We start from the raw sequence: 10,585 nt of genomic DNA on the forward strand, positions 1-10,585 counted from the left end.
CCTCTTCCTCCTCATCCTCCTCCTCCTCTTCATATCAGGACTTTCTTGTTGATCCTCCTTGGTCTGTCTGAGTATTACTTCTGCAACACAACACGAACCCAACGACGGAAGCCAGGCTGAGCGTCGCATCTCCCTCCACACCTGGACGCAAGTGTTGTCGTCGCTGCTTCAGACCCACCACGCCGCACTCATCCTCGCACCCACGCACCCGACGACGGCCACCTTCTGATCCTGCCTCCACAGCCGAACGACTTCGCTCTGAAGTGGCCACATTGCACCACAGGACTTGTTACATCGCCCACAGATCTGCCGGCCGCATAGCGCGCGCGCGCGTCGATCACTACCTGATCCATCGTGAAACGACGTCCGAGACGAACAGTGTCGCTCCTGGTCGATACCACGTTCTTGCCCAGCTGATCGACTTGTGAGAGCATAACCAGATCAGTCGCTGACCCGTTGTGCTCGTCCAAAAACTTCCACTCATCCTTGTGATCATCCTCTTGGCTTTTCCTCCTGCCATAGCTTGCGATCACCGTCCTCGGTCAACATTCCGCCAGCGGCCATATACACACACACTGCACATTATGTCTCGGCGAGAATACCCTGTCGCCGACCGCTACGAAGAGCGCGAGTCGGAATTCTACAGGCGTCCCCGACGAGATCGAGACTACGAGGACTTTGAGGTCGACATTTCTCGCTCGCGACAGCCCGAAGGTCGCCGGGTCGAGACGATTGTACGCGAGCGAGATGACCGCCCAGCCCGACAGCCCGACTTCTTAAGAGAAGACTACGGCCGACCTGGTGCGGGACAACTCGTTGTCCGGGAGGAGAGACGCGAACGGGATGACGACGTCCGAAGCCGGGCCTCGACGCGGAGGTCCCGTGCACCCACAGATCGAGTGGTTGAACAGGACGAGATCATCATAAGAGAGCGGGATCGTTCTACGCGAGGTCCGCCTTACCCACGCGATCGACGCAGCGAAGTGGACTCCAGGGAATCGGAGCGTGAGGAGATTCGATCTCGTGCAGGCGATCGGAGCAAGGACGAAGAGATCGACATCACCATCCGACGAGGAGAGGGTGAGCGATCTTCGCGACCTCCGCCGCCACGCAGCGAGGTGAGAGAGAAGGAGCGGGATATTGAAGAGGTTCGATTTCGTCGCGGGCCCGGTACGAGGTTCATCGAAAAGGAGGAGATTGAGATCCGGGAAGCACGGTCACCGGCGCCTCCTCGCCCCCGGTCGAGCGTGGGCAGGGACGACATCGATATCGAGATCCGAGAACGTCGAGATAGCAACGTGGGACGTGACCGCGAGGTGGTCAAAGAGGACATCCGCATTCGAGAACGCAGCATTCCGCCGGCTCGACAGCGATCCCCGAGCCGCGGAAACCTGGTCGCACGGAAAGAAGAGGAATGGGTCGTCCGTCGACCACGATCTCCTCCACGCAAAACCGTCGAAGAGCAGGAGATCATCATCCGACGCCGCGAGAGGAGTCCTTCGCCGGTTCCTGAGCCACCGCGAGAACCGACTCCCGAACCCTCTCCGCCACCGCCTCCTCCGCTCGAGCCGATCATTCGTCCGCCGATCATCCAGGAGGTCATCACTCACCACCGACATATTGACCACGGGGTCGAACGAGCGCGATCGCCATCGCCGTCGCCTTCTCCTCCACCTCCGCCCCCTGCCCCACCCGCCAGAGAAGAGAACCTCGAAATCGAGATCAAACGGAAACGCACTCGAGACGGCCGGCCCTACGAGGAGGAAATCATCATCGACAGAGAGGTCCGCGACGGAGGCAACCCCTCGTCCCCAGCACCCGTCGACCCCGAACCGCCCCGCCGCCACCGCTCCGCAAGCACCCACCACCGCTACCGTTCTTCGTCTCGCGGCTCCTCTCGCTCCTCCGACCACCGTTCCCGCCGTTACGACCCCGTCGCCGACGAAGCTGCCTACTACAACCGCAAAGCCACGTCGCGGACCTACCCGGGCGAAGCCTACGACGGCGCCACCCGCGAGTGGGCCCTCGTCGACGTGCCCCCGGGCACCGAGCGCGTCCGCATGGAGGGCGTCGGCGGCGGCGCCCAGGAGATCACCTGGCAGCGCTACAGCGGCGAACGCCGCGCCAAATTCTCCACCGGCGACCGCGTCTACGAGGGCGAATTCGGCGGCGGCGATCGCGACCCCCGCCGCGCCAGCAGTCGCCCCGCGCCCCCCCCCGCCCCCCCCCCGCCGCCCGCCGCCCCGGCGCCACCACCGCCTCCCCCGGCCCCGGCGCCGCCGACCCCCGCGGCCGCGACCTCGACCGAGATCAAGATCACCGACACCCGCATCGTCGAATCCTCGCCTCCCCCGCGAGCGGCGCCAGCGGAACCCCGCTCGCGCAGCCGCCGCGAGAAGATGTGGACCGAACTCACCAAGGACCTCGTCATCCGCGAAGCCATCCTCGAGCGCGGATACGAATTCGAGGAGACGGAGGAACACTTTTACGTCATCGAATATCTGAAATATGTAAGTTTATTTTTCTTGCTTTTTTGCTATCGTTTTCCATACCTCCTTCCCTCACCTCACCGAAAGGCTCCCTCTCCCGCCCCAGAAGAAATATCATTTAACTAACAACCCGCCCTTCCTCGCCCCACAGGAAGACGTCCTCCGCCTCGTCGAGCTCACCGAAGACATCCGCCGCGAACGCGCCGACCGCATCCGTGAGATCCAATGGGAGCGCGAACGGGAGCGCGAGCGCGAGCGCGAGAGGGAACGCTTCCACGCCCCTCTTCCACCGCGATCGCTGCGGGGAGGAGAATTCGAGGAGCGCATCTATGAGCGGGAGTATATCGTCGATCGCGATGGGAGGAGACGGTATCGGTAGACTTCCCTTTTTGGGGAAATGGTTTGTGGGAAATGGGGACGGATGGATGATTACATGGAATGAATGAACGATTGAACGAATGAATGATCGAAGAAGGAATTTATGATTTCATGATGAGGATGAACTGCGGATAGATGGGAGGTTGCGGAGAGTGGTTTTTGTTTCTTTGGGCTCTGTCCTCTTCTGCGAGCGAGCGAGCGTGTTTCCGTCTCCATCCTGGCTTCTCTGTGGTTTCTCTACACGGCTGAGCCGCGTTCTATTCTGTACCTGATGCCGATGATGATCTCCATGGACAATGAACGAAATTGACGATCAAACGACCCTCTATGAAACACTCTGATGCCCCTTTTCTTCTCTCGTGGACCACCACCTTTTTGACTGTTTGACCTGGATTTCCATTCTCAAAATACTTAGTTGATCCATGCGGACATTGTTTTCTTTTTCCGGATCGTCCATGCAAAAAAGGGGGGGAGATCTCCCTTTCCCCCTCCCGAGCGCGAGACGAAATTTCTCTCGGCTTTCCATGTATGTACTCGGTGACGCAACGTCGGCTATTGACGGGCCGATCGCTGTCCCATTTGCCGCGTGCAGGAGAAGATGCACACATCACTCCCTCCGACGCACCGCCGTTCGGCGCGCTTTCCACGACTATTTTGCTCTTGTCGTGAAATGGTATAGCGGAGCTTTTGCTACCTTTCATCGATATCTCTCGGCGGGTTTGGGAACATTCCTGGCTTACGTTCGCTTTCGAACGCTTTCCTGGGGGGCTTTTTTCTTTTCGAACGCTGCCGCGATCGAAGCGGTTGGAGAGGTTGGGGAAAAAGAATTTACCTAGACAGACTTTGGATGCCGTTTTTGGAAAGCGTGGGATAGAGGAGCGTATTGGGGATCCGCGGGATTGTGGACTATAACGATTGACGGTCGAGAAATTTTCGGATCGTGTTCCGAATCGGAACGATTCTTTGCGATCCTTGGTGAAGGGGGAGTAACAGCACGACTTGATCCAGGGAAGACTTTCGCCAAAATCGACGACACTCCAAGACCTTTCGAAATTATACATGAAATAGAACACAGCAATGTACAGGGCTCGAACCACTTCCGCCACGGCTTACGAGCCTTCGGTTCTCCTCATCGTTGCCGGCGGCACCATTTGCATGCAAGACACTGCCGACGGGCTCAAAACCTCCCAAGTCTTCCTCGACGAATGTCTCTCGCCCAACTATCAATTCAACGATGGCACGCCCATCCCGCCGACAGACATCACCGACGAACATGGCGTCCGTCGTGCAGCGCGAAGTCTCCGCCTGCCACGCGACCGGAGCGGCGCCAATGTCCTCTGCACCGTCCTCGAGTTTGCCCCTCTGCTTGACAGCGCGGTAGCGCATGCCCCGACGTGGAACCAGCTCGCTCAAACACTGCACGCGAACATGGCATCTTTCGACGCCTTCGTCATCTGCCACGGCACCGACACCCTGGCGTACACCGCCGCCGCGCTATCCTTCCTCTTCATGTCACAGGGTCGGCTGGAGAAGACGGTCGTCCTGACCGGCGCACAGCGGAGCATGTTCTTCGCCGACTCCGACGGCGGCGCCAACCTCCTCGGCTCCATCGTGCTCGCGAGCCACGTCCGCCTCCCGGAAGTGACGGTCTACTTCGGCCACAAGCTCCTCCGCGGCACCCGCGTGACGAAAGTCAGCGCGTCCAACTACGCCGGCTTCGAAAGCCCCAACGCAGGACCCCTCTGCGCCGTCTCGGAGACCGGCATCGTCGTCTACGGCGACAACCTCCAGGAGAAGAAAAAACAAGCCCAAAGCAGCCCAGAACACCCCGCCAACGACGACGACGAAAAGCCCCTCCCGCACCTCGACAGCAGCACCGCCATCGTCCTCAAAGTCCACCCGGGCATGACCGCGGCGCTGCTCTCCACCATCCTCTCCAGCCCGTCCCTGCGGGGCGTGATCCTGGAGACGTTCGGGGCGGGCAACCTGCCGGTGTCGCTGGTGCCGGCGCTGTCGGGCGCCGTGGCGCGGGGCATCACGGTCGTGAACGTGACGCAGTGCCTGCACGGCAGCGTCAGCACCGCCTACGAGCCCGCGCGCAAACTCGCCGAGGCCGGCATCGTCGCGGGCTACGACATGACCACCGAGGCCGCCTACACCAAACTCGTCTACCTCCTCGCCAGGCCTGACCTGGGCCCGGCCGAGGTGAAGAGCTGCATGGCGGAGAACCTGTGCGGCGAACTCACGCCGCCGCCGATGGAGAAGGGAGGGATTGATGGCCCGCTTTCGGTGGCCCAGTTGCCGATACGCGTGGAGAGGACGGTCACGGGGCGATTTACGAATTTCGGAGGGTGAATAGGGTCAGGGAATTTCTTCTATCTTTTCTCGCCCTCTTATCTTCTGCTTACCTCCTTTTCCCGGGGTTTTCTTTCACGGCAACTGTTGGGGGACTTGGGGAGGGTGGGGGGTTGCGTGTCGTCTCGTCAATGTCCTCTCCCCCGGCGGGGTTTGGTCATCTGGAGTTTGGACTTCATACTGCACGTATAGAACAACAACCAACCATCGACAGTCTCGGCATGGGCCCATGAAGTCGGTTCATGTCCGCGGTCAATATAGATGGATACTTCTGGCGAGCGATACATGTTCCTGTTACAGTACGGATGGTAGCGCAATCTGACAACTTTTCTGTTCGCTGGATTCCCATTTGTCGTCCATCGTCTCTCACCCATCGTGCGAAAGCTCTCATTTTGGCAACACTTTCTTGACACAATCACCTTCAGAAGTGATTAGGTATTTTCTACACTCAATTCCTTCACAGAGCACTCGAGTCAACATTTCTAGGCTCGATACATACACAAAGGCAGTGAAAATGGAAAGACGATCGTAGAGACGAACGGCTTTGAGACATTTTTCTACAGGGTATAAGTGGCTCGGGCTACTCGGTCTCGGAGTTTCGGCCGATGAGAGCGGACCCTGCAGATCTGATCGGATCTTGCCGCAAGCCGAGATCGGAAACAACGCGGGGAGAGCTTGATCTGATAAGATATCGCGTCCTCCCCTGCTCATATCGGTGATCTCGAACTCAATGTCCTCGCCAGTCCTCAGTACTTGTTGACCGAGTACCCACGATCAATTCATGAGATCTGAGTCGGGAACTGGATCAACATGGCTGTCCCCGGAATGGCCACTCCAACATCAAAATCAAGCCCCCACTTCCTTCATCTCCCCGCCGAGATCCGCAACCTCATCCTCCACTACGTCTTCTCCTCCGATAACACCAACAACCAAGAAAACCGACAGCAACAACAACCTCTCCGAACCTGCGGCACCACCTCCTCCTTCCTCCTTAACGAATCCTACACGGCCCAATCCACCCTCTCCGTCCTTCTCGTCAGCAAACAATTCCACCATGACAGCCACCTCCTCGCCCTAAGCCGCACTCCCTTCCTGATCACCACCCCGTTCTCCAGCATCCCCGAGCGTCTGACCCGGCTCCCCTCCCGATCGCTGTCATCGCTGCGCTCGATAACCTTCGTCGCCGACGCGCGGCAGTTCCGGGAGATGCGCAAATGGGGCGCACACCCCTTCGGGGTCGCAGCCCTGCGACTGGAGAGCCTGACGTGCGTCCTGCACCGCTCGAGCTGCTGGCACTACCTCTTCGATTTCACGGCGGACCTGGTCGCCCTGCTGAGGGGGCTGCGCGGGGTGGACCGATTCGCGTTCGTCCGCAACCACGCCCGTGTCAAGGGCGGCTTTCGCACCTGGTACCATCGCTTCGTCGGCCTGCTGTTGAAGGTCGATCATCAGCAAAGATTCCTCCTCCCCTGTGCTTCCCCCGCTCGTTCTCCCTCTTCTGAGGAGGAGGGGGGAGGGGGAGGAGAGGGAGGGGAACAGGGAGTGTCTTGTCCCGAGGAGAGTTGGTGGGAGTGGCGCTTTGCGGAGGTCGAGCAGATGGTGGAATTGAAGTGCTTGCCGCCTAAAGCTGTCGTCGAGGAGGAGACCTACATGAGGATGATTTTGCCTCTGATGGAGGCTTTGAGGGATAGTGTGGAGCGGGGGGAAGGGATGGTTGGGGATGCGAGGGGATGGGGTGAAATTTGATGGTGCCGCTTATTTTGTCTCCTTCTTTTTATATTCCTATTCTCTTGTTGTTTCTTCGGAGGGAGATGCTGAAGACGGGAGCATGACGGGTCTCCTTTTTCGCTGTGTGGATGGGCTCATCGGCTTTTGCTGTGCGAGGAATCGCTTTAGCGAGTTCTTCCGTTTCGTGGATGATTTGAGTCTTGATTGTTTTTGGATCTTTGAGCTCCCTCCTAGGACGGAGTGTGAACAGTAGGCTTCCAATGTGTCACTTGTCATGATTTTAGATACACCACAGTATGTCTACGGGGGTGTGCTTCTTAGGGCTTCTCACACGAATTCCAAGACGTTAGAAATTCTTTGAACAATACGTAAAGACCACATGTCAACAAGCGTTGGTTCAGTCTGCAAGGAATGACCCTATTCCTCTCATGCCTCGACAGTCATCAAAGAAATGTCAACGCTGCGTGAGTCTTTCCCAAAATGGATCAATGAACACATGATTAAATTCGAAATAGACATGAAAAACAACAAAGGTAGAGTACCGGGACCTTCCACGGCGAGCATGTCCAAACGATGGTATTGAGCAAAAGGAGCACCAATGTGATAAGTATATGACAAAGGGAAAAAACCCCCCAGATCGCTCGTCCTCATTTCATCGCGAGACGAGAGGCAATAGACGTTCTTCCCCACAGTATAGGAGATCAAACAGGTTCATACCATGCGCCACCATCTAGGAAACGCCCCCTCCCGAAAAGAGAAATGCAGAGAACATCAAAGACGAGAAAACAAAATAAAGAGCAGTTGACATGGTGGAATCAGTCATAGATACTGTCCGGGTGAGGCATATGCACCAAGTCCTCCTCCCGCCATCCTTCGCGCTCAGGCTTCCTCGAATGATGGCTGCCCTCTACTGACGTCCTCTCGCCTTTGAAGAGGCTCTTGAGGTTATGTCGGAGCTTGGATTTCCATGTGGTCATCTTGTGGTCTGATGGAGATGAAGGCGAGAGGGCAGGCGGCATCGGAGGTGAGGCGAGAGCGGCGAGTTGTTGTTCATTGTGGTGGTGGTGGTGGTGGATGACGTGCGAGGGTGACTTGGGCGCGGTGGAGAGTGGTGGGAGATGTTGATGGGATGGCCGGCGAGGTGATGGTGAAGGTGGAAGGCCGGGTTTGTATGGCGTGGTGGCGACGGTGAGGTGCTGTTTCGAGGCTGGGGGACCGGGGTTGGGTTTCGGCCAGTAGCCTGGGTCGCGGGCTTCACCTGTGAGCATGTTTTCACTGTGGTGGAGAGGTTGAAGGTCGGGGTTGTATGGGTCGGGATTGGTGAAGGCGGAGACGGTGGAGAAGGCTGGACTGTGATGACGGGAGCTGAAGGTTAGGGAGGAGGATGTCAGGATCTGGGGGCTCAGGGAGCTTCCTGTGCTTCGTGATGTGGTGCTTGTAGCATGGCTCCATTCTGAACGTGGGCTGGGCATGTCGGTGACGACGTAGTCTGCGCTCAGCTGGCGTTGATGCCGGATTTGCTGAGAGGAACGATTCATCTGGTTGTTGTACCGCGGCGACGGCGAGGAGTAGCCTCGGTCGCTGCTCGAGCTTTCCAGGATGGCGTCGACAGAAGCGTCGATGCCGAGACCGTAGACCTCGGGAGCACTTGTTTGGCTGCCTGGATGCGATATTTGACCTGACAACGCCAGCTGCTGTGCTCGGATTGAGTCGGCGCGGCTGGAGCTTCGGGAACGTTTGCCTGGGTATTCTGTCGTCGACGCCAGGTATGGTGATGTGTTAACAGGTCGACGCGAAGCCGTGCCCGGAATTGCGAGCGTGTTATTCACGGAGTGAGATGACAATCGGAACTCATTTTGGCAAGTCTGGTGCTCGAATTGTCCGATATCAGTGTTTCCAGAGCTGCGATACGCGACCAGGGAACCCCCTTGTTGACCATCAGCTCGACTGGAGATGGTTCTAACGATCGCTCCCTGACTCGGGCTCGGAGCAAGAGCCGGCGTGCGAGTAGAAGGGTGCATGCTAGGGGCAGGCATGTGAGGTCGCACAAAATCCGCGGACTCCTGGACGACGGTGGCCTCCGTGCGACACGCATCTTCCGACCGACTGCGGTAGCCATAATGTCGAGATTTCTCCCGATGTGACGCGACAGAGTCCTGTCGAGATGATGTTTGAGAAGTTGATCGTGAAGGGGATTTCGCTGCCAAATGATCGCTGTGAAAAGTTGGCCAGTGGACGGCATAGGCCTCCCGCTCAGCAAGACTCCAACTTGCGAAGCCATCTGGCAACTTGGGAACCTGTTGAACCAACGAGTTCTGCTCCCATGGCGGAAGGTCAGATGAGTGATATTCCATTCTCTGAACAGATGATTGCTCGGTCCAGGAGTGTTCAGTGGGTGAGGATGCCATGTTGCTGGATAAGGGATGTACAAATTGATGGCGGCGGATCTGTAGCAGGGTGACGCTGCTGGATATAAAGCCGAGGGTCTCGCAACTTGACGTTGTACACAATGTTTTCCAGGAGAAAGGATCGCGCTCGCGGCAGCTTGGTGGCACAGCCTTTCTCGGGGTGTACGCGCACCGCGTTAGACTATGCTGTGATGGCCTAAAGTGTGGCCGCGAAGCTAGAGGCCGAGCTTCGCATCCATCATGGGAGGAATTGGGGGTCCGTCGACGGCAGAAGTAATGATGCTACCCGACGATCGTCCGCGGCGGGAAAGGGCCGTCGAGAGCAACTGGAATGTGTATCAAAATTGGAGGGAGTGATAGTGGGTGGCCTTCCACTTTTGCGCGAAGGGGAAACAGGCGACCGTCGTGCACAGGCCTGTAGTCAAGACCGGCCCTTGAGAGCCACAACCGCGAAAGCTTGCGATGCGTGCAACCACTACAGGAACGACGACCAGGGTGCGTGGGTATCCCCAGGCGAGCAGGCCAGACAGGTTGTCGCACAAGAAGGCTTTGGAGAGATGGCGGGAGGTCGAGATGAGGTGACTACTGCATGCACCGCTGCGCGACGGCACAGTTTGGACGACGGCAGTAGGTCGGTCATAGCAGAAAGGCTAATAGTAAAACGCACAAGCCATGCTCGACGCAGACGAGCAAAAGGACACGGCCTCCCTTGCTTGCGCTTGATGGCTTCATGTTGTCGGAGGCCGTGCTTGTCTGTCAGCGTCCCGCCCTACCAACATCAGACCAACGATGCCAACAAGCCAACATTCCGGGTTGTTGGTCGAATCTTTTTTTTCCTTGTAAAGACATGCGTTTTCGATCGGAAATTTCGCAAGACGCGTTCATGATGCTCTTGCCCGGATGCACCCTCTCACCACGTCCCCGTAAAGGGTGGCAGCATGACCCGTCGAGGCCCAGCCTGGCAAAAGCATATTCTTGCTGTGCCGCAAAGTCAACAATCGTCATCAGTAATTCACGGCTACTGAGGTCGAAGAGGGGGGCCAGACTAGCAGGGACGATCATCTAACCCATCGTTGTCGTACAAGCGCATGGCGTGCACCAAACACCAACTGATGTTGGGTCGTGTTTCCCGGTGATTGGTGGGAACGGATATGCGACGCGCGGAAGCAGACTCGGGCCGTGTTTTAGTGCACAGCCGGCGTGTGTCGTGGTATTTTGCTGCTTGTC

General features: G+C 57.7%; 4 protein-coding genes across 4 annotated transcripts; 3 read left to right on the forward strand and 1 right to left on the reverse strand.

Moving 5' to 3' along the window:
- Positions 1-584: 584 nt before the first annotated feature.
- On the forward strand, positions 585-2,868 carry K489DRAFT_389040 (uncharacterized protein; the record flags this gene model as incomplete). The annotated part of the gene is made up of 2 exons (XM_033606467.1): positions 585-2,510; positions 2,641-2,868. The coding sequence occupies 2 exons, from the start codon at positions 585-587 to the stop codon at positions 2,866-2,868; spliced, it is 2,154 nt and encodes a 717-aa protein (XP_033459085.1).
- Positions 2,869-3,503: 635 nt separating this feature from the next.
- K489DRAFT_380784 (Asparaginase/glutaminase) lies at positions 3,504-5,584 on the forward strand. The gene has a single exon (XM_033604955.1). It carries the CDS (start codon positions 3,945-3,947, stop codon positions 5,220-5,222), a length of 1,278 nt encoding a protein of 425 aa, XP_033459086.1. The 5' UTR covers positions 3,504-3,944; the 3' UTR covers positions 5,223-5,584.
- Positions 5,585-5,962: 378 nt separating this feature from the next.
- K489DRAFT_380785 (uncharacterized protein) lies at positions 5,963-7,277 on the forward strand. The gene has a single exon (XM_033604956.1). It carries the CDS (start codon positions 6,033-6,035, stop codon positions 6,966-6,968), a length of 936 nt encoding a protein of 311 aa, XP_033459087.1. The 5' UTR covers positions 5,963-6,032; the 3' UTR covers positions 6,969-7,277.
- A 406-nt stretch (positions 7,278-7,683) lies between these two features.
- On the reverse strand, positions 7,684-9,723 carry K489DRAFT_231158 (uncharacterized protein). The gene has a single exon (XM_033599815.1). The coding sequence runs from the start codon at positions 9,356-9,358 to the stop codon at positions 7,766-7,768; it is 1,593 nt and encodes a 530-aa protein (XP_033459088.1). The 5' UTR covers positions 9,359-9,723; the 3' UTR covers positions 7,684-7,765.
- Between the last annotated feature and the right edge of the window lie 862 nt (positions 9,724-10,585).

The sequence above is a fragment of the Dissoconium aciculare genome (assembly GCF_010015565.1).
Source record: "Dissoconium aciculare CBS 342.82 unplaced genomic scaffold K489scaffold_7, whole genome shotgun sequence".
Taxonomy (NCBI): domain Eukaryota; kingdom Fungi; phylum Ascomycota; class Dothideomycetes; order Mycosphaerellales; family Dissoconiaceae; genus Dissoconium; species Dissoconium aciculare.